Raw genomic sequence first — 22,777 nt, 5'->3', positions numbered from 1 at the left:
ACTACGAAACTTGGTGTGTATCAGAGGATAACATCAAATCATAACATTTATGTTGTAATTAAAAACTTATGGCTGGTTTCATTTTCGATTCACTTCAAACGACCTTTTTAAAAATCGTGTTTGAATCCATGGTTTCCCATTTATTAGATACTGACTGATAGAAATGTAATTCAATTGAAGTGCATCTTTCTATAAATATACATAGGGGTGATCGGGGCAATATGGGCCACCTAAGGAAATCGTTCCGAAAAGCGCCGAAAAGCTCAAAAAACATCGTTTAAATGTAGTTGATTTATACTAGAGAATGTTACCTTTCATATTACGTCGATGAATGACGTAAAATGCGTTTGGAAATTGTTGGAATGCACTTTTGAAAATGTATTGATTTCAATGTGTGATCCCGACTATACGGGGCAATTTGAGCCACCATTTGGGGCAGTATGGGCCACCCATCCAAAACGTTTATTTAGGCGAAAAAAGTATCATAATATGGAAGAATATGATATTCCTACAACAATTGTGAGTATTCCATACCAAATAAAATTAAAAAACCGCACAACAGCGGACTGAACCGATTTGCCACTCCTCACCGTTTGAACACCCACATTTCAATTGGTCAATGGTCATTTTTTCTGTTTCAATCGCAGTAATGCGCTATTGTAATTTTTCCGTAATGAATCTTACATATATGATAATATTCTTGTATTTGACTACTGAAATTTGAACTTGTTCGCTTTTTAGGGCCTGATATCTTGCTCTGTGCAGATATGCCCATATTGCCCCATAGGGACTGGTTGTGGGAAAAAAAAGTTTTATGATAAATTCAGATTTGTATCAATACAAACATGTGTGCACAATATTCAATTTTAATATATCTTTTGATTGTGGTGTATTTTTGACCTGTATTTTAATCAGTTTTGTGTCAAAACCTTATTTATGAACTTCAAATCTTATAATAATTTTGCCTATGCAGCGAAAATTTACACTTTCAAGTGTATTTTCATGTTTGAATTGAATTTTAATGCGGTTTTCACGTTGATGCATATGTGGAGCATCCTCTTAAAGATCATATAACTTTTACATGATAAAACTTGGCAATAAGCTCAAAATGAGGGTGACTCATATTGCCCCGTATGTTCATATTGCCCCTACTGCCCCTACTCGTATTAGTAGCGGTTTATGCTTATCAAACGTGCGGCTTGCGCAAAACGTGTAGGTATCCAAATCAAATGCATACAAAACCAAACGAGAGAGGGTACCTAATAAAATGAGAGAAAACCAGGCGCATATTTTAATCGTTCCTATAGCTCGCTCTCCCATACAAATACCAATGAATTTGAACACACCAAAACAGTGCGCGAATAGGTTTAAATAATATCATGGGACCATCTGACGACCGGTCATCGCATTGTAGGTTTAATTCGTCTCCTCTATCTCAATCAAATTGTGGGTGGTGGTGAGGCGCCTACTTAGAAGTCATCCGCACTAGCCAGAGCCGTATCGTTCGCCGCAAAGCGCTATCAGTCTCTAACGGGTTCCTACGATCGTTGGACGCAACAGAACGAGCAATGAAGTGCTACCATTCGTTGAGACCTATTTTGGACTGCCAATTGGGAAGTGTGCACAGCTAAAAATAAATCTGTATTAATTAGTACAACCGGCGGATTAAAATAGGCGCTATTTTGGTGTTTGATAAGTGTGATTACAATTAAAAATAGATCGACAAATCCAGTTTTATCGTCATGTCCCGCTAGGCAGCGTGTCTGCGTGTGTTTTTATAAGCATTACCAAGCTCATCATAAGGCATATGTAGACAGTCCGAATAAAGCTCTGTGTAACTTGTTTCCATTCAAGCATCACTAATATTAAGCAAGTGCGATTGAGACAAACGTACGGAATGTGTTCGTGTGCAGATTAAACATTCAAAACATATGTCAGAGTGGCTTAGCCAATTTCTTCTGTTGCTTTTAGTATTGTTTTTGCCTATTTCTTACGTGAGTCTATTTACATTTCCCCAAATAGATGGAAGGAATATTTTGAGCAAACTACGTTGTCATAAAGACTTGCCTCGCGTAGATTCCTCTCTACAAAATTTATTATGATCGAAACGGTTACACCGTTTGATTGCGGCAATGTTTGTTCAATGGAAGTGATAAGTTGGAATTCGAGAGATAAAACTTTTTTTCCGGGTGTGATGTATTCCATTTCCTGATAAAAAATTTGCTGATAAAAAAAAATACAAGGCGGTGTGATTTAAGCCATTTAAGTTCAAGAACAGAGCGAAGTCGTGAAGATTTACAAAAGGATTATTCCACAACAAGATGCAATTGGGAAGTGCCTTATCTCTCGGCGCCTATCTGTAGAAACTATAGTCGTCGCCATGAAAGTGTATTACTGCGTGTAATGCACCAGCCCAGGGTGCATCCATTGACTGTAGAGGAGTCTGGAATGCAACGGATCGGTTCTGTGCACGAGAGAGAACTGTAGTTTATAGTTGTTTGTAGTGAAGAGTGTAAATATCATAGCAGCGCTCAAATAAGAACAAATTTAGATTAGACAACAATAAGGGTAAGTAGTTAATCTGTTTATCATAACCATCATATTATATTATTGTCTACGGAATGCTTGTATTATTTATCATTGAGTCATTTATCATTTATTTAGTGCATTTGTAATTCTTTAACTATAATTTGTGGTAGATATATAGTATATAGGGCCCTATATACTGCCTGAAATCCACTATTTGTTCCATTTTTTTCTGCGTTTCCTATTCATATGAGACAGGTATGCGATAACAGGCGATATGCCAACTTGATACAATTATATATTTGAAAACTTCATTTCGTCTATTCAAATCTAAGTCGGAGTGGCCTATGCCACTGTTTTCTCCATTGTCCCACATTCTGGCTCTATTTGATCGGAGTGTCTTGTGGAGCACAAATTACGTACGATTTCCTGCTACGATGCGTTTCCGAATTTATCTGCAAGTATCGTTGTCGGATGGAGTGAAACGCTCCGATCGAATAGAGTTCGCCGCCGTACCACACTAATTATCTACAAAACGCTTATTAAACCAGAAGTCCTCTACTGACGAGATCTGGACGCTGCTCATGGAGGACCAAGACTAACGCGCACTTGAAATTTTTGAAAGGATCATCTATGGTAGCGTGCAGATTGCAGACGGTACGTGTAGTAGACGAATGGACCACTTATTATATCACCTGTTGTGAGAACCACTCATAGATCTAACCGCGGAAATCGGACGACTGCGGTGGGCTGGACACGTACCCAGAATGTCGGACAATAACCTAGTGAAGACGGTTATCGACAACGATCCGACGGGCACAAGAAGGCGAGGTGCGCAATGAGATAGCCGGTTCGATCAAGTGGAAGACGATTTACGGATCCTCCGTAGACTGCGTGACGTGGCAAAGTGGCAAAACGCACCACAATTAGAAGCGAGAGAAACCCCTTCTGTCTAGCAACATCTATTCGTTATTGCCAACTGACGATTTCGGTAATTAGCCGAAAAAAGCGGAAGAAGTAGCAATTCATTCCAGTTGCCTTAGGTCCGCAAAGAGTGAAAGGAGGAGTGCCCGTCTGTGTTTGTGAAGGTCGCCGGATTCGCACTCAAAGATACGTCATCTAATCGCAAAAAGACTGAAATGCACATATCGGCTCAGCAGCGAAGGCATCGCATCAAGGTAATGCCTGCAAACAAAGACCACTATCAGTCAGTCTGAAACCAGTGGTCACCTGCTCCATCCCTTAGCGCATAACCCACTGTCTAATGAATGTGAATTTCGTCGGCAGATGGAGAACAAAACTGTCCCAAGAGCAGGGTTTGAAGGCAAAAGAGAATGAAAAAGTCTTGTGAATACACAGCCCATGAGAATTCAGATATTCGAGGACCCTCGACATTCGCATGGCCACGACAGATATCATGACATAATACCTCAGCAAGTGGAATATTCCACAACGCGAAGACCCAGGTCACCAACGTTCTCATACTAAAAATCTCCCAAGCATGATCTGCCTGAGAATTATATAACCACCCTTAATGGCACGCCAGTGGAATGGGCTACCGAGGCTGACTACCGTGGTTTGACCCTCGACAGCGAGCTTATTTTCCGGCAACAGATTGACAAAATTGTGACAAAACTTAGTGGGCTTTTCTCGAGGCAAGACGTGTTTTTCTTTCGACTGTCACCGTTTTTTTTTCTTCATGACAAATTAGGAAAACAGCGAAGAGGATTTTGAGGGATTTCAGTATCGTGGAGGGCACAAGGAACAGAAGAGAGGCATTCGGTATTCAGAAACCTCCCTCCCATCATATTCAAATCCCGCCGTTTGGAATGCCGTTGATATCAAGCAGGATACCCCATTCGACGAAATCAATTATATTGGATTAAACCAGCCGAAATATCGCAGTCCTACTTGCCCCATTTCTCCAGAAAAGAGTATGCCATTAAGATGGGATCGTTCAAAAATTATGTCCATCGTTTTTCGGCATTTTCAACCCCCCTCCCCCCCTCCTGTCACAAACTGTCACAAATCATTGACTCCCCCCCCGCCTGTACGTACATGTGTCATTTTTGCGTAATTTTTTAACGGCCCCTGAACGCTAGCAACTGTCTTTGCACAGCAGTGGCTTAGCCTCTTCTTCTTCTTATTGGCATTACATCCGCCACTTGGACATTGCCGCCTCGCTGCTTAGTGTTCATTCAACACTATCTTAGCCACGTTATCATTTTTGCATTCGTACATCTTGAGGCTAACACTTACTGGAGGGTGGACGAGGGTTACACCTATAGTGATCATCTAGCAATTCGCTTTAAGATCAACTATGGCGTGCAACATCGAAGGTCCAGGGATCCCTGTCAGGTCCGTGGGTGGAGGACCAATCACTTTGACAGCGAAGTTTTTCACCGCGGCCCAGGGACTGGAAGCCTACACTGAAGGTATAAACGGGGATGCGTTGGTAGCAGTCCTATCACGCGCGTGCGACACCACCATGCCGAGGAAAGTCCTGCCGAGAAATGGCAGACGCCCGATATTCTGGTGGAGTGCCGAGATTGCGGCCCGTCGATCAACCTGCCTCAAGGCTAGAGAAAGGATGCAACGTGCCCTCATCGAGGATGAAAGAGCGGACCGCCGTGAAGTGCTTCGAGCTGCAAAACTGGCCTTTAAAAAGGCCATCAAGAGCAGTAAGAGAGCGTGTTTCGACAAGCGATGCGAAGGAGCCAACGTGACTCCGTGGGGTGACGCCTACAGGATAGTGATGGTCAAGACCAAAGCAAGCTCTTCACCCCCCGAACGGTCCCCGGCCGGATAGGTTAGCGAGGATTATCGAGGCACTCTTCCCGTCGGGAGCCACAAGTCCCTGACCTCCTGCACCGCAAGGCAATATGAGTGCGGCCGAAATTATGGCTCCGGTGACGAACGAAGAGTTACTCGCGGTGGCCAAACCCCTGGTAACGAACAAAGCTACAGGGCCTGATGGAGTTCCGAACAGTGTTCTCAAGGCAGCAATCATAGCGAAATGAGTGTAGATTCCCCGAAAGATGGTGAGTGGTGACCCATCGGCGTATAGATCAATCTGTCTTATAGACACCGTACTCACCGTACCCCGCACTCAGAGGATAGGATACGAACGGCCTGTCAAACAATCAGGAGTATGGCATTGCGCTGCTTGACTCGAAACGAGCAAACCATGCAAACTGTTTTACGAAAGAGCTGTCGAAATGAGACGCGCTATGAGGCCCCAGTTCGGCTTTCGCAAGGGTAAGTTCACGTTGGACGCTATTAACTCGGTGGTGAAGACCGCCGAGATAGTGATCCAACAGAAAAGGCGAGATATTCGAATGAAGTCTCTTGCAAGAAGTTTTGTTTACTGGCCCAACATCGACGAGGACGTTGGATAATTCGTGCGCCAGCGCAATTCTTGTGCTGCTGCCGCAAAGTTGTCCCGCAAGACTACCTCGAATCATGGCCAATTTCAACGAAACCGTGGGAAAGGATTCATCTCGATTATGCTGGTCCAATTTCCTTATAATTGTATTGTATTTGTAATTTATTCATCGGACTGTGCTGTCAACATGAAATTCTTAAATCTAGTTGTGGTCAAACATTAAAAACGAGCAATGGGTAATGTTTTCAACATAACCGCGAGTAGACGTAGGACTTGTATAAACGTAACGTATTTACATTTAACTTCTAACTTTTGGATCTATAGAGTTTGATTATAGGTATTGATAGTGGAAACGACAACTTCCATGCTGTGTAGAATTATTAGCAATTTGTTTATTCAAAACTTCTGGAAATAAAACTAATAATTAAATACATAATTAGAATTGCATTGTTTCTAACTATTAAGCCCTTATTTACTCAAGCAAATGTAGGGCATCTATAGATTTCTTATTGATGATAGTATTTGAAGTTTTAAAATTTTATTTATAAAACTTCCAGACTTGGGCAAAATGTGCTATTTTAGGGGAACTGTCCCGTTTTCCAAACAAAGAAATACAGCACCAATTTCATTGCTTCTTTTTGCTAACATGCGTGCTTTTTGCTGAAAAAAAAATCACAACAATAAGAAACAAGTCAAGGAGCAGTAACCCTACTAAAATAGAGGAGGTACTGCTAACACGTCAACGAAAAATTATTTAATGTTTTGATCCCAAACTCCGAGTCTACGTCAAGTTTAATAATACAATTTCTCAGAAAATGAAAAACAAAAAATAAGTTAAATTTTATTTAAATATTCTTCTGGAAATTATTTTTTACGGATTTTTTTTAAAACATTTACATGTAAGACAGCGAAATTTTCTAATCTAAAATGGATGTTAACACTATTGCTGATTGTGCATCTTTAATTGCTAATGCCTTTTGCAAATAAATGAAAGTAATTATTTTAATCGAATTTTTATTTTCATCAGCGTACCTTTTTTTCTGGGGAATCAGAACTGTTATAGTATAACCTATAGATAGTGGAATATATAGATGAGCGAAGATAAATCCTCTGTCTCCAAACGAACTGTCAAACGTGTCTCCAAACGAGCATGACGTCACGATTTCAATGGAAACGTTAAGGGCTGTGACGTCATATGCGCGTGTGCACGGGCAAAAAAATCGACTCAGCCGTGCTTTCGCTCATCTATAGATTCTACTATCTATAGTATAACCATGTTTCAATGTACGTGTGGTTCAGTACGAAGCACAACTTAACATATGGTCAGTCATATGGCATGACTCATACCCATCCCGGGATCATGTGGATTATGAAACTCATCACCTGGATGAGCAGACCAAATCTCTCTAATTTTATTCTTCCTCATCCACCACCGCTGCCCTCGCTGCCACAGCCATCATCGGCCTGTAGCCGTGAACCCCGAGCGATGCGATGGGCGATTGCATCCATCGCAACCGACACCACTGCATCCGACCATCATCAAGCACAGAATGACAAAAAATGCGCCCACTTCTTTTATGCATATTCGCAGACCCACCCACCGGCAGTTCTACCGCTGGTGACTGTATGCTGTCGCTGTGTAGCCGTGTAGGTAAACACAGCGAACGAACGAAATGAAAAATGCGGGAGCAAAAAGCACGTCAGTACGCGCTGCTGTCACAAATTGTAATGACTCGCACACGGCAGGCACTGCTTCTTTTATACACAAAGAAAATCTTCCGGTAGACCCGAACATACTGTGACATACCGCATTCTGATGTCCGTGTTAGGAATGCACGGGATTGGATACATATGAAATTTTGACTGGCTTTGACAAGAATTGAAATTCTCAGTAGCTAATCGTTAATAATCGAGTTAATAATCTTAAGTTTCAATAAAATAGGCAAAATGGTGGAGAGTGTCCAAGTCGATTGATATATAATTCTTAAAAATCCATCGAAAGATAAATGCGCTAGAAACGTTCAAAATCTTCCCTTCCAGCGTAACGCTCTCGATTTCCAAAAATCTAAATGACACCCAGTATAGTAAAGAAAGACGTAAGTCCTACGTCAAAACTTTACATACGAGCGCTCGCGCTCGAAGCTTTCGGACAGGTGCGTATAAACTAATTCTCGACAGCAACTCAGGAGCATCGTATTCGGATGTTAAAATCTTGGCAATAAAAACACACTGAACAACATTCCTCCGCATGGCTAGAGTATCCAACCCGAGTAGACGACAGCGATCAGCATAGGCAGGCAAATTCAACGCGTCATTCCATGCAAGGCTGCGCAAAGCATATCTGACGAATCTTCTTTGGACATATTCGTATCGCTTACTCCATACAGCCTGGTAGGGATCCCATTGGAGATTTACGGTACAACGATTACTAATTCTTGGGGCGATTAATCAACATGCGATTTTCGTTGGGTGAAAGCTGTTGAGTATTCCTTCTAGCTATGTAGGTTTTCTTTCAACCTGCGCTTAATGGGGAAGCGTCATTAACAGTATAATGAAAAAATAATTTTTCCCATACTAATTTGCATGCGAACTTGAAACGGCTTGTGCTAAATCAGTTTTAATCCAAATGAGCTCAAATTTTCAGAGGATACTCAGAACATGGTGAAGAATCAGATGAGCACTGCGGAGCAAAATCGATTTTTTGAACCACCCTAACCCATAATCATTGCTGGCGATGTTGAAGTTCCGTTTAGTGAAGGCATACCGTCGAAAGGTATAAGCGCGAAGAGCTCTAGCGCGCACTTTCAGGTTCCGTAAAAGAACATTAGTCCACGGTGGTTTCCTCGGAGGCTTTCGCTTCGGTACAACGACTGAAACGCAGTCACGTAGCAGACAGTTGAAGCGGTCTCTAGCTGATTCGATGTCCAGGCGATCTAAAACTTTCCAGTCAATACGGGACAAGCATTGTCGGAGCTGTTGAAAATCGGTTTTGCGAAAATTGAGCCGATCGTCACTCATAGGTCCATCGAAACCTTGATTAAATCCGTTGTCAATTGATATATCCAATGATAGTTGTCAAGCGGCACAACGGCATCCGGAGCCTCAACGACAGTGCATTCATGCAGTGAAGAATCATTGATAAACACCACGTCGAGCATGTTTGATTGAAAGTTCGAAATCTGATTTATTTGGCTGAGCCCAAGAAAAGCAATCCCATCGACTAGCTGGCGGTTAGCAGGTGTAGTTGCAGACAAAAGCGGATCAGGAAACAAATATCCGTGGTGGGAGAGAGACCAGACAATTTATTTATTTATTACCAGACTAAGGCCGGAGTGGCCTGTGCTGCACATAAAAGCCTTCTCCATTCAGCTCGGTCCATAGCTGCACTTCGCCAGCCACGCAGTCTGCGGAGGGTCCGCAATTCGTCATCCACCTGATCGATCCACATTGCCCGCTGTGCACCTCGCCTTCTTGTTCCCGTCGGATCGTTGTCGAGAACCATTTGCATCGGATTACTGTCCGACATTCTGGTTACGTGCCCGGCGCACCGCAGTCTTCCGATTTTCGCGGTGTGAACGATGGATGGTTCTCCCAACAGCTGATGCAACTCGTGGTTCATTCGCCTCCTCCACGTACCGTCCGTCATCTACACCCCACCGTATATGATATGCAACACTTTCCTTTCGAAAACTCCCAGTGCGCGTTGGTTCTCCACGAGCATCGTCCTCCACGGTCTCGTGTCCGTAGAGAACTACCGGTCTTATAAGCGTTTTGTAGATAGTCAGTTTGGTACGGCGGCGAACTCTATTCGATCGGAGCGTCTTGCGGAGTCCAAAGTACGTACGATTTCCAGCCACTATGCGTCTCCGAATTTCTCTGCTGGTATCGTTATCGGCGGTCACCAGTGAGCCCAAGTATACGAACTCTTCAACCACCTCGATTTCGTCACCACCGATAGAAACTCGTGATGGGTGGCTTACATTGACCTCTCTTGAGCCTCTTCCTATCATATATTTCGTCTTCGACATGTTGATGACTAGTCCAATCAGTTTAGCTTCGCTTTTCAGTCTGATGTATGCTTCCTCTATCCTCTCAAAGTTACGTGCCATGATATCAATGTCGTCGACGAAACCAAATAACTGGATGGACTTCGTGAAAATCGTACCACTCGTGTCAATCCCTGCCCTTCGTATTACTCCCTCAAAGCGATGTTGAATAGCAGACACGAGAGACCATCACCTTGCCGTAACCCTCTACGCGTTTCGAAGGGACTCGAGAATGCACCTGAAACTCGAACTATGCACATCACCCGATCCATCGTCGCCATGATCAACCGTAACAGTTTATCCGGAAATCCATGTTCGTGCATTAGCTGCCATAGCTGGTCTCGATCGATTGTATCATATGCGGCTTTGAAGTCGATGAATAGATGATGTTGCGGTGCTTCCAATGGCGGATCGAATATCTCTCTCTCTGCTGCGCCTAGCTGCTCTTCCGTTGGGAGTGCCACTTAGAGCTGCTGTGCGTAGTCTTGGGCTAGTCTACCGTCTTGTAGCCGCCCAATGTTTAGCCGCGGCAGACGACTCCGACACGTGTTGTACACCGTCGAGAGTTTTGAGCGCAGACATACTGCAACGAGGTAGTGGTCGGATTCAATATTCGCACTGCGGTAAGTGCGTACGTTCGTGATGTCGGAGAAGAATTTACCGTCGATTAGAACGTGGTCGATTTGGTTTTCCGTTACTTGATTAGGTGATTTCCATGTGGCCTTGTGGATATTCTTGCGGGGGAAGAAAGTGCTTCGGACTACCATTCCGCGGGTGGCTGCAAAGTTTATGCATCTGGTCTGATGACCGGTCTATACATTTCCTCCCTTCCTAATTGAGCGTTCATGTCACCGATGACGATTTTGACGTCCCGCAGTGGGCATCTATCGTATGTCTGCTCCAGCTGTGCATAGAACGCTTCTTTCTCGTCGTCGGGTCTCCCTTCGTGTGGGCAGTGCACGTTGATGATGCTATAGTTGAAGAAACGGCCTTTTATCCTCAGCTTGCACATCCTTGCGTTGATTGGCTGCCATCCAATCACACGTTGGCGCATCTTACCCAGCACTATGAAGCCGGTTCCCAGCTCGTTGGTGGTGCCACAGCTTTGGTAGAAGGTAGCCACTCGATGCCCGCTTTTCCACACTTTCTGTCCTGTCCAGCAGATTTCCTGCAACGCTACGACGTCGAAGTTGCGGGGAAGCAATTCATCGTAGATTATCCTGTCGTAACCTGCGAAGCCTAGCGACTTGCAGTTCCATGTTCCAAGCTTCCAATCGTGATCCTTTATTCGTCGCCTAGGTCGTTGCCGATTGTATCGAGTCGTATTATCTTCTATGTCGTTCGTAATGGTTGTTTTAAGGTGGCTTATTGGGCCTGCGCAAACCTCTTGTCTCATCGGAGGGCCGTCGTGTCAGGGCTGTTTAGCGTCCCACCTAACACCAGGACTTGGGCTTGTGCGCTTTGAGCGACACACGGTCGCTTTGGCGGAGCCTACTTGCGGATACATGCAGCTTTTTATAGAGGTTTAACAGGGCCTACTGTCAAACCCCACCACATCCTAAGCAGGCGCCACAACTCGCAGATGGCCTGGGGAGGGATCATCAAGCCCTTGGACATAGTCCCTGCTGCCCGTGAAGAGACCAGACAAGTCCTGGTTGATTGAAGTCTCCAAGCAGAAGAACCACATCCAATGATAAGGCCAAAGTGGAGGCAAATTCAGTAGCACCAAGGTGGAGTTGTATTACACTGCAATCATGTCGTCGGTCGGGAGGAATGTACGAGGCGCCGATGAAAACGTTGCGACTAGAGAGACTTATTTTGACCCAAATAGTCTTAATTGAATTGAATTGTCCGACGGCGATCTGGCAGGAAACAAGTTCATTGGAAACAGCAACTAGAACATCACCACCGCGCACGCGAGAGCTATTGGATATACTGCGGTCCACTCTATAAACAGCGAAATTGTCACCGAAAAGTTGGAGTGAGTTGATTCTTCTATCAAACCAGGTTTCGGTGAACACATAAACTATAAACATCATACTCGCCGTCAAGCACAGCCAGATAAACGTCGTCCAATTTGGTAGAAAGTCCTCTAGTATGATAATATACTATATATAATATACTCGTAGACTTCTAGAGGGAGCGGTGTCCATGAGGGACGACAAAACTGAGCTGAAAAGCGGCGAATTTTCAGGCAGCGACAGATCATAAACAATAATGGTCGATGCTTTTTCAAAATGGCCGGAAGTTTTCAGAACTCGCAGCACAACAACCACAGCGACATTGGAAATCTGGCAAGAAACCTTCGCCCGCTAGGAAACTCGAACACTCTAGTATCTGATAATGGTACCCAATTTGTTAGTCATCGGTTCAAAATTTTCTGTGAAGAAAACGGTTTCACACACCTGACGACCGCACCCTACCACCCACAATCGAATGGACAAGCTGAGGATTGAAGAAACCTATTCCAGGGAAAAATAAGGTAACAATTGATCAACGCCAAATCGAAATGCTCCTGATTGTAAGACTCCTACACAATTATTCCTATAGCAAGATCTATCCATGCAACATTGGATTTATTGAAGCCATGTCCTTTGAGCCCAACATTGATTAATGAAAACCCGACTTAATCCACCTACAGTGAACGCAACCCTTCTTACACTTTTGAATGGTTGTGTGTGCCCAGTGCATATTACAATTTCTATGCATATGACCTTCAATTGAATGTAAAATAACTGATATTATCATGCTTTTAACGATTTCAAAATAAAAAAAGGGATATTTCCGGAAATTTAACAATTTTTAAAAAATACAAAAAGACTGCAGATTTGATTTGCCGCCTTAAATGGCAATATTACAGCTTCTGTTAAGCCCAAACGATTTCAATTCGGTTCATAGACGGCTGAGATATTGGTGTGACAATACTTCATTAGTAGTCTGAAAATATGTCTCATATTCGTATTTCACAGATATCTCTGAAACCGAATTTCCAATTGCAGAAAAAAATGAATGGGTCCAATGACAAAAACATAGCTTTCGTTTAAAGATAAAATCGCACAAATCGGTCCAAGGACGACTGAGATCTTGTTGGGACATATTTTACCAATGTGTGAAGTTGATACGTCTAATGCTTTATGTTCGTATTTCAGAGATATCTCCGGAACCCAATGACTAATTGCAAAAACAAAATACAGTGGGTTCAATGGCAAAGTCATAGCTTTCGTTTAAAGATAAAATCATGCAAATTGGTTTACAGACGGCTGAGATATTCATGTGACATTATTTTGTTAGTTTTCTGAAAATGCACTTCATGTTCGTATTTCTCACATATCTCTGGAACCAAATGTCCGATTGCAAAACTTGAACTCGTACAATGACAAAGTCATAGCTTTCGTTTAGTGTTAAAATCGTGCAAATCGGTCCATGGACGGCTGAGATCTTGATGTGAGATTTTTGTAACGCACACACATACGCACACACGCACACACACACACATACATACATGTGCTCAGTTCGTCGAGCTGAGTTGATTGGTATATACGACTTGGGTCTCCGAGCCTCGGATAAAAAGTCGGTTTTTCAAGCGATCTTTATACCCTTCTTAGGGTGTAAGAAGGGTAAAACAGAATTTTCAGTTCAACAAACATCACGGGGCAGTAAAAAGAGATTTTTTATCCTGAAGATTTAGTTTACGCTCAAGTTCATCGCCGCGATGACACCGAGTGGATATCTGGACAGGTCATCGCACACAAATCAGCTATTCTAACGTAAAAGTAACAGATCCATCAGTCAACAATCGGCTTCCTTTAGTACTTTTGCTGGAACTTCAAACTTCCTGAAACATTGGACCTGGAGAATCTACCAGAAGCTGTTCAAAAAAATGAAGCGCCTATTTTAGAATTTGACCCACTTCCTGCTAATCGAAATAGCACACTCCAGGAGACCATATCGAACAATGAGTCGGACGTGGCCTTCGATGTAGGTACCTGTTGTTGAAAATGCTCCATCTGGAATTCAAAGACAAGAAGGAAGACAACGTGGGCTCCCAGCTTGGCTGGCAACGTACGATCTCTGACCAGCATTTGCAAAGAGCGTAACAGCCAAAATTTATTCCTTCTGATTCTTCGTCTACATATAGAGGTATATATGTGGATAAAGAATCAGAAGGAATAAATTTTGGCTGTTCCGCCCTTTTCAAATGTTGGTCTAGTCTTTTTAAAAATGGAGATGTTGTATGCCTTGTCTTGTCTTAGCACATGCACAGCCAGTATTGAAAAGCATCCTGGAAATGTCGCTTGTGTTTCCGAGCACTTTCTTGTCAGCATTAATATTTGCAGCATATTATAAATAGGACACAAATATTAAAACGGCCAGGCCCACCGTGCAGGCTTGAAATTGGGAGATAATTCATAACTCTTTGGCAATCAGATTATTCAGTAATGAATAACATGATCAACGAAAAGTTTTGAATAAACGAAAGGAAGAAACGGGGACAGCCGTACCAACCGTTTCATTTTCAGGGGGTAAGTGAAAATGTGACGTTGGGAGTGACATTGCTAAGAAGGTTAGTGTCACTCCTTGCTGATCTTACTTCCAGGGATGGGACAAAGGTATTTCTCCCATATGTCCTTATACCTAGGCTAAAGCGCCATTACTCGCTCTCTGAAACGAGATAAAATAAGGAAAATGTAATTAAACATGAAACACGTTTCCCGAGCAAAGCTTGAGAGCAAATCGATAACTTGTTTTGATGTTGTGAAATCGCCGATTTTGATTACTTAGATTGATATCCTTTTGGTCGTTTTAACGGTTAAAAGATCAAAATCTATAGCGAAAAAATCTTACTGTGAGCTCAAATCGAAAACTATTTCTGCTATCATTGAGAGCAAATCAATAACTCTTTGAGATGTAGTATTGATAACATAACGAGTATTCTAGTTGATGTTGAGTCAGTGCAGTGAAAACAAATCTTTAATATCTAATTTGGTAATCGATATTGTTCCTGAAGAGAACCACAATTCTTATAGCAGCCAATTATTTTTTAGCAACGCTTAAACTATAATATATTTCTCATTAGTAAACAATTTTCTTAAACTTAATTTCATTATTTTTTTACTCACAAGAAGTGGTTTCCTTTTGCCCGCTAACTTCTTTGATTCTTCGATTGCCAATCACTTGTGCAATTACCCTAAGCAGGTTTGGTCGTCAGGGGCTATGAGCTAATCCTGAACAGGCCAACTAATACAGGACTGTTTTGCACATCCGATGGTACTTAATTGATAAGCATCAATATTCACCGTTCCTGCAGGTAAGTATTTACATTTGTTTACATTTATTATTTACACAATTTCTCTTTCTTTTCAGGTTTTATACTCACTGGATTTAATATCGAATTTGCCCTGACACTTGGTTTTTTCCTACAAATTATACCTACACTTGATAATCAACTAAAACTCTTTTACTTCACGCAAATCTAAATAACTTTTTCTTCCTATCGTGCGAGCGCAAATTATATTCGTTCTGTACTACTTGTTGTTTATGTTTTATATTCCTACCACAACTACCACATTTTCTCTCTTCTTTCGCTACTATCACTGCTGCATATGAGCATTCATATTTATCGCGGCTGCACAACCAGGGGTTCACAAGCGGCTTCGCAACACCATATGTTGAGAGGATTTGTTATTAGTAAAACTGGCTGCACTGATGTGAGTTTACCAGACAGAAGTAGATAATTTGGTTGGGAAGAAAGGTCGTTTCTGGGCGCGAATTGAATACCGAATTCATTGAAGCTGCTTACCATGAAAGCTGCTAAAAATATTTGGTTGGTCGCACTCAAAATCACAATTCCCAACAGATATTATGCTATATAAAAATATTGTTGAAAACTAAAATAGATAACAAATTATGATATCTATTTGCTTTCAAATAAAGTAACCGAAAATTAAATTTAATAACACATACATTTATCATGTTGCTGTAAATATGTTCTGATGATATAAAAAATTAAAGCCCTTCCTTTTCTTTTTTCTTCGATTAATACAAGATGTATGTACTGTGTACTGTGTGTACTCAAAGATCATGATCTCATGTTATTACTTACGTATTATCTGATATCAAATCTGATATCAGGCTTTTATATTGTAGAGCGCCTAAACCCGAGCAGGAGAAATTGGCTCTACAATACCTAATTATGTTATTGATACCATACTCGGTTATGAACTAGCCCTACATAAGAGGTAAAATACAGGGTTGTTACGGAGATCCCAAATTTTTTTCCGCGCCGACTTAAATCAAATCCGCGCCATTTCCGCGCGACATGAAATCAATTCTGCGCCAAATCCGCGCGACTCAGAACTGATTTTTCAAATATACGTGAAATATAAATTTTGGTTACCACAATTAACTAAGGCTGTGAACCATTCCACCGATTTGTTTAACTTTTAGTTAAAATTTGACACTTCGATGGTTATTTTCTCATCGTGGTTAAAATTTTACTCCGAAGCCGACCCATTTGAGTTTTGACAGATTGATAGTTATTCGGAACGAAATGGATTTGGCGCCAATTTTCTCGCGAACAAAGTTTAACTACCGAAATGTCAAATTTAACCATGCTCCGGAGCAGGGTTATTTTTAACCACGGCGTAATAATCATCGAACTGTCAAATTTTAACTAAAAGTTAAACGAATCGGTTAAATGGTTCACAGCCTAAGCATAATCTCATTTATTTAAATTTGTATCACTCGGAGATGAGCCAGCCTCGGGCTGAAAGTCTCCTTGATAAAGACACAAAAAAAAAAATAATAAATTTGTATTAAAGAAACAAAAAATAAAAAAAATCAGCAGAAACTTCTTCGGGCATTTTGTAGAATAATTAACACAAACTCCAGCAAATATTAGTCCTTAATTTGTGCGGGAAGTCCTTCTTCAATTCTAGTGACAAGTTTTGTCTAGGAGTTCATGAAGGAAATTCCGCCAATTTTCATTTCTAACACAAATTTTTTCGTAATTTTCCTGCAAGAATTCCTGTGTCGTCTTTTACGAAAACCATTTGGGCAGCACCCCCTTCTCCCGTCAGCAACGTTCATTACTCGAAATTCTCGCTTTGAAAATTTCTGCAGACATTCTTTGGTGAATTCCTGTGGATAACCTTCCGAAAATTGTTTCGAAAATTGAAGATGGTATTGCAGTGGATTTTTTACAATAATTTCTGGGGTCAGTGCTCTAAGAATGTCCGCGGAAATTCCTCAACAAGTTTCTTTAATTAATTGCATATTATTCGGCAACTCGGCCGTACGAAAACCATTTTTTGTTAAATATCTTGGCTATGCATATGCACAGCACATGTTTCGAAATGGACAAATTGATATGAAATTTGCGAAAAAGAATCCACGTGTCTTGGAGGGACTCGAACCCTCAACCTCCTACTCTCTAGATAGGCGTGATAACCCCTACACAACAAGACCACTTAAAGGTCACGTTTGCGGAAAAGCCATCAGAATCCGAGTACCAACCTCCACCGCGGTTAGCTCTTTTTTGCAAATTGAATATCTTTCGGATGCTTGATTTGTCCAATCTTCACATGTGCTTTACTGTTGTATATCCACAGTCAAGCGAGTGCACATTGTTTATTAAACGAGAGGATCGCACTCCATGCCCTCAACAACAGGCTGGGCGGACTGATATAGAATGCGAATCAATCGCACTCTGCTGTGCCAAAGACCGACACTTGATTACAATTAATTACATATTATTCGGCAACTCGGCCGTACGAAAACCAATTTTGTTTCTTTATTTTGTTTTTGTTTTGAAATGCTGAGGAAATCCCTTTTAGGCTGCGTAAATAGATTCATTAAATTCCTTATTGTAATAATTCTTCAGGAGGTTTCGTTATGTTTCGGTGAGTATTCCTGCGAAATAACCATCGGAGTTTTCTGAAAATATCACAAAAAAATGCTCCTAGAATTACTGCGTTTTTTTTCAGAAATACCTTTTGAAAATTACATTTGTTTGTTTGAACAAATTTCTGCTGAAGTACCGTCATCTGGGGGGAAAATGATCATTTTTAAGACAAAACATGCAATAACAATGTGTGTTTACATTTTAAATCGAAGCAAATATTTTCAAAACATGTACTGCTATACGATGCATGAGTTCAGTGCAAGATTTCTCTTGTTTCGGACTGCAGAACGATCGCGCGATCGGCCGAAATATTTGTTCTGCATTGCGCGGCCGGTAATAAAAATCAGTTCAGTGCAAGATTTCTCTTGTTTCGGACTGCAGAACGATGACGCGATCGGCCGAAATATTTGTTCTGCATTGCGCGGCCGGTAATAAAAATTAGTTCAGTGCAAGATTTCTCTTGTTTCGGACTGCAGAACGATGACGCGATCGACCGAAATATTTGTTCTGCATTGCGCGGCCGGTAATAAAAATCAGTTCAGGGCAAGATTTCTCTTGTTTCGGACTGCAGAACGATCGCGCGATCGGCCGAAATATTTATTCTGCATTGCGCGGCCGGTAATAAAAATCAATTCAGTGCGTGATTTCTCTTGTTTCGGACTGCAGAACGATGACGCGATCGGCCGAAATATTTGTTCTGCATTGCGCGGCCGGTAATAAAAATCAGTTCAGTGCGTGATTTCTCTTGTTTCGGACTGCAGAAAGATCGCGCGATCGGCCGAAATATTTGTTCTGCATTGCGCGGCCGGTAATAAAAATCAGTTCAGTGCGTGATTTCTCTTGTTTCGGACTGCAGAACGACGACGCGATCGGCCGAAATATTTGTTCTGCATTGCGCGACCGGTAATAAAAATCAGTTCAGTGCAAGATTTCTCTTGTTTCGGACTGCAGAACAATCGCGCGATCGGCCGAAATATTTATTCTGCATTGCGCGGCCGGTAATAAAAATCAGTTCAGTGCGTGATTTCTCTTGTTTCGGACTGCAGAACGATGACGCGATCGGCCGAAATATTTGTTCTGCATTGCGCGACCGGTAATAAAAATCAGTTCAGTGCAAGATTTCTCTTGTTTCGGACTGCAGAACGATCGCGCGATCGGCCGAAATATTTGTTCTGCATTGCGCGGCCGGTAATAAAAATCAGTTCAGTGCGTGATTTCTCTTGTTTCGGACTGCAGAAAGATCGCGCGATCGGCCGAAATATTTGTTCTGCATTGCGCGGCCGGTAATAAGAGTAGCTATGGAACAAGTAAGTGCTATGTGGTTCCTTTGAAGATAATGAATCAGAGATTGACACAGATCTTGGGTGTGTTCATGTCCTTCAACAGACATGTTTTGTATGCGCCATGCTTTAGAATGGTTCAAAAATGACAAGTGGCACCCTTCTCCTCATAACATTTGTTTAATGAATGCTCAAGAATGTAATCATGGCGTTTAATAAGGGCTTGTAAATATCCGGAAAATAATGTGAGTAATTTTCTTTAAACGAAAATTTTCTTCTCAACGACATTTGCTAACGAAAAAAAAGCCCATCTAGATTGACATAAAACTAATTTTCAAATAAATTTTTACCTAAAACTAAATCCGCGCCAAATCCGCGCGAAGCCCTAAAATCGTTATGTAAATCCGCGAAATCCGCGAAATCCGCGTAGTCGTAACAACCCTGAAAATACCAAAGGAATAATACCAAAAATCATATGCACAATACTTGAGCCATAACATACTCTGTTATTAAATTCTATTTCAATACCAAATGCATAACAAATTATTATTCGTTTGGTATTGAAATTCCTAAGCATGTTATGCCTGAAATATTCTGCATATAAGTTTTTGGTATTATTTTTTGGTATTTTACTTCTTATGCTTATGCAAGGCAATTTCTGTTATCGAGGTCGTCGCTCCTGCTCGGGAATTGTGGAGAACCGCTTTAGGCAATGCTGGCAATGTGATTAGGTCGTATTTCACACATTTTACTTTACTTCACAAACATGAGAGGGTTGAAAGAAGCAGGATGACACCGCCTTTGCAATAATGATACGACCAGCCCACCCAAGAGCAACGACGAAAAACAACGATTGCAATATCGCCTCGTTAAATAGTTATGCAAACACGGTTGACGCCGCACCGGTCATTGCATGCATGGAAAGCCACACGACAGACGATAATGGGAAAATTAATGTCCGCTTTGCAAACATACTTCGCAAGCAACGCCATCACTGCTATGATACCATCTCTTCTCTTCACATTAGATATCGGTCGACTGCAAATTGATGTAAATTTATGACTTTGTTCGTCTCCTCTTTCTTCCCGAACAGATGGTGTTCCACCTGATGTTGGTCGTTCTAACGGTCACTTCAACAGTGGTGCAATGCCGGATAGTGGCCGAACATCCTGGATTAAACTCGCTAACAACTGAATCCATTATGACGACCCCGTCAGTTGCCACCCCTTCCGCAGAAACAGCTACATCTGCTGTTCCGGAACATATCAGCAGCAGTACGTCCACCACCGTGTCAAGTACGACTACTTCCACTACACCCGAGCCAACAACGACCCCGTCCACGTCTACGTCCACAACGACCACGGAAGCGACGACCTCCACCACAACAACCACCACCACCACCACTTCGACGACGACCGTCCCTACCACCACAACGACGCTGATTCCGCCCACCAACGAGCTCGGCTGTTACAATGCCGCCCCGGAACTGTGTCACAATCGCAGCAACGAGTGCGAGTGCAGTCCCGATCCGCTCATCCCGGGAGCCATGTACTGCTGCAACGTGACGGACATCAACAAAGCAATCGCGTGCGCCTCCAATGGTGGATCCGAAGGAAGCTCGTGGCGGTACATTCACATGCGGAATGTCACCGTCCGGGAGCTGGTGCTGAACGTGTCCAACCGGTACATCAAAACGCTCCTGTCCGTTTCGTTTACCGATGGCTCGATCCGGAAGATTAGCACTTCGTTCACGCGCTTCTCGTCGCCAGTTTGCTTCAACATTTCCAACAACAACATCAGCGAAATCGAACCGAGGGCGCTGAAGGAGCTTCGCAATCTGAAATCGTTGGACATTTCCCATAACAATCTGTCGACGATTCCGTCCATGGGGGCCAACTTGACGCTGGATATTAGGTAATGGTGGGTGTTATGAGAAGTTCGGCCTTTTCAATTTCCCATTCTATTATTTCAGAGGCAACAGCGGAATGTTGTGCAAATCCGTACTGGAATCGCTGAAGGAGGGCATCAAGTTTGTCGACGAAACCTCCACATTCTGCCTTACGAACCGAACCTTCAACTGGTTCGATTCGACGGACTTTATTCCTCTGCCTCAGCTTCTCCTGAGCCAACGTATTCAGAACGACTGCCCCACGAATTGCACCTGCGCGCTGGAACGTCTCAACTTTGATCTGAACAACACCGATCGCAAAACGTTTACCGCCCAAGTGGACTGTTCCGCGTTGGGATTGATGGACTTTCCGGAGCATCTTCCACCGGATACGGTCACGCTGAACGTGTCTAATAATAATGTAAGTTGCAAGGTTGGACTCAGCGAAAGCAGTCGTTTGTCCTAACACAAATTCTTCAATTGCAGATCACCAGTTTGAAGGCATTGATCGGAAAATCCTACAGCACTCTGCAACGTTTGTATGCGGACAACAACCAGATTGCCTCGCTAAGCGACCTGGAAGGTACGGACTTCATTTCCCGGTTCACCGTTTTTTCGATTCGATGGAACAAACTGAAAACCATCCAAACCTACCAGTTCCGATCCAGTCTGGATCTCGGATCGTACATGTTCCTCGAGGGAAACCCTATGATATGTGACTGTACCGCGGCGAAAAACCTAAAAAATTGGCTCCTCAGCAAGAAGGCCCAGGTGTTTGATCACGACCAGATCTACTGCGAAGGAAACACGCACCTGACCAAGGTCGTGCAGATCCAGGAGAGCAAACTGTGCCAGTCGCAGCACGACTGGACCGACTACATCTACTATCTGATTGCGACGGAAATCATACTGCTGATCGCTCTGATCGGCAAAGTATCGTACGACTACTGGGTGTTCAAGACGGCCGGTTACCTTCCGTGGCCGGCGAACAAAATGCCCAAGCTGCCGTGCGACTGTCTGTGCGAGTGAGTTCGCGACCGTATGGAAGTGCCTCTCTATCTCTCTGATTAGGTAAATCTCAAAGTGCCTTGTACCGTCTGTGATTGAACTTTTGAAGCGTATTGATCGATAACAAGATTTCGAAGAATCTTCAGTGAACTAACTGATTAGTGTAGCCAAATTAAGTGTTAATTGAAAGAACTGACCTTAATGTTATCCATGACGAGAAAGCGGAGGCTCTTTGTTCTGATTCGATACGTTAATAACGTTAATAAGCAACAAAATATAACGCTTGTTTAGCATCTGTTGGCGCAATAATCAATCGGCCGTAGCGCTGTTACGTTGTTATGGGAGCTACATAGCAACACAAGTAAGGTACAGTGGGGTAAGTGGGTAAATGGGGTAAGTGAAAAAAACGCAAGTATTTCACTGATGAAGCACAGAATTATTCAATTTCACTTCACAATCATACAAGGCCATTCAAATCAATGCGTTGAATAAGTGAAACATGAAATAATGAACCATTTCAACATGCGAGAGTAAAAGTTTATTAACCTTTCAAGTTTATCTTTTGCACAAGTTGTTTTGCGTGTCAATAAATACAAATATTTTTTTTATGTTGGTTTCCATAACACATTCAATTAGTGCATTGATAAGTTGGTTTTCTTTGTAGTTTTGAATTCCAGCCACAAAAATATTGATATGAACATAATAAACTTTGAAAAAAATATTTTATTTCTCTGCCTGTTT

The 22,777-nt window shown here is 42.3% G+C and overlaps 1 protein-coding gene across 1 annotated transcript; it reads left to right on the top strand.

The window, feature by feature from the left end:
• Nucleotides 1–1,468: 1,468 nt before the first annotated feature.
• LOC134202987 (protein halfway-like) lies at nucleotides 1,469–22,202 on the top strand. The gene is made up of 5 exons (XM_062677986.1): nucleotides 1,469–1,698; nucleotides 2,023–2,568; nucleotides 20,234–21,054; nucleotides 21,113–21,449; nucleotides 21,515–22,202. The coding sequence occupies exons 3-5, from the start codon at nucleotides 20,234–20,236 to the stop codon at nucleotides 22,055–22,057; spliced, it is 1,701 nt and encodes a 566-aa protein (XP_062533970.1). The 5' UTR covers nucleotides 1,469–1,698; nucleotides 2,023–2,568; the 3' UTR covers nucleotides 22,058–22,202.
• The last annotated feature ends 575 nt before the right edge of the window (nucleotides 22,203–22,777 follow it).

Source organism: Armigeres subalbatus, unplaced genomic scaffold, assembly GCF_024139115.2.
Source record: "Armigeres subalbatus isolate Guangzhou_Male unplaced genomic scaffold, GZ_Asu_2 Contig1547, whole genome shotgun sequence".
Classification (NCBI taxonomy): domain Eukaryota; kingdom Metazoa; phylum Arthropoda; class Insecta; order Diptera; family Culicidae; genus Armigeres; species Armigeres subalbatus.
This window is presented reverse-complemented; position numbering and strand designations above follow the sequence as displayed.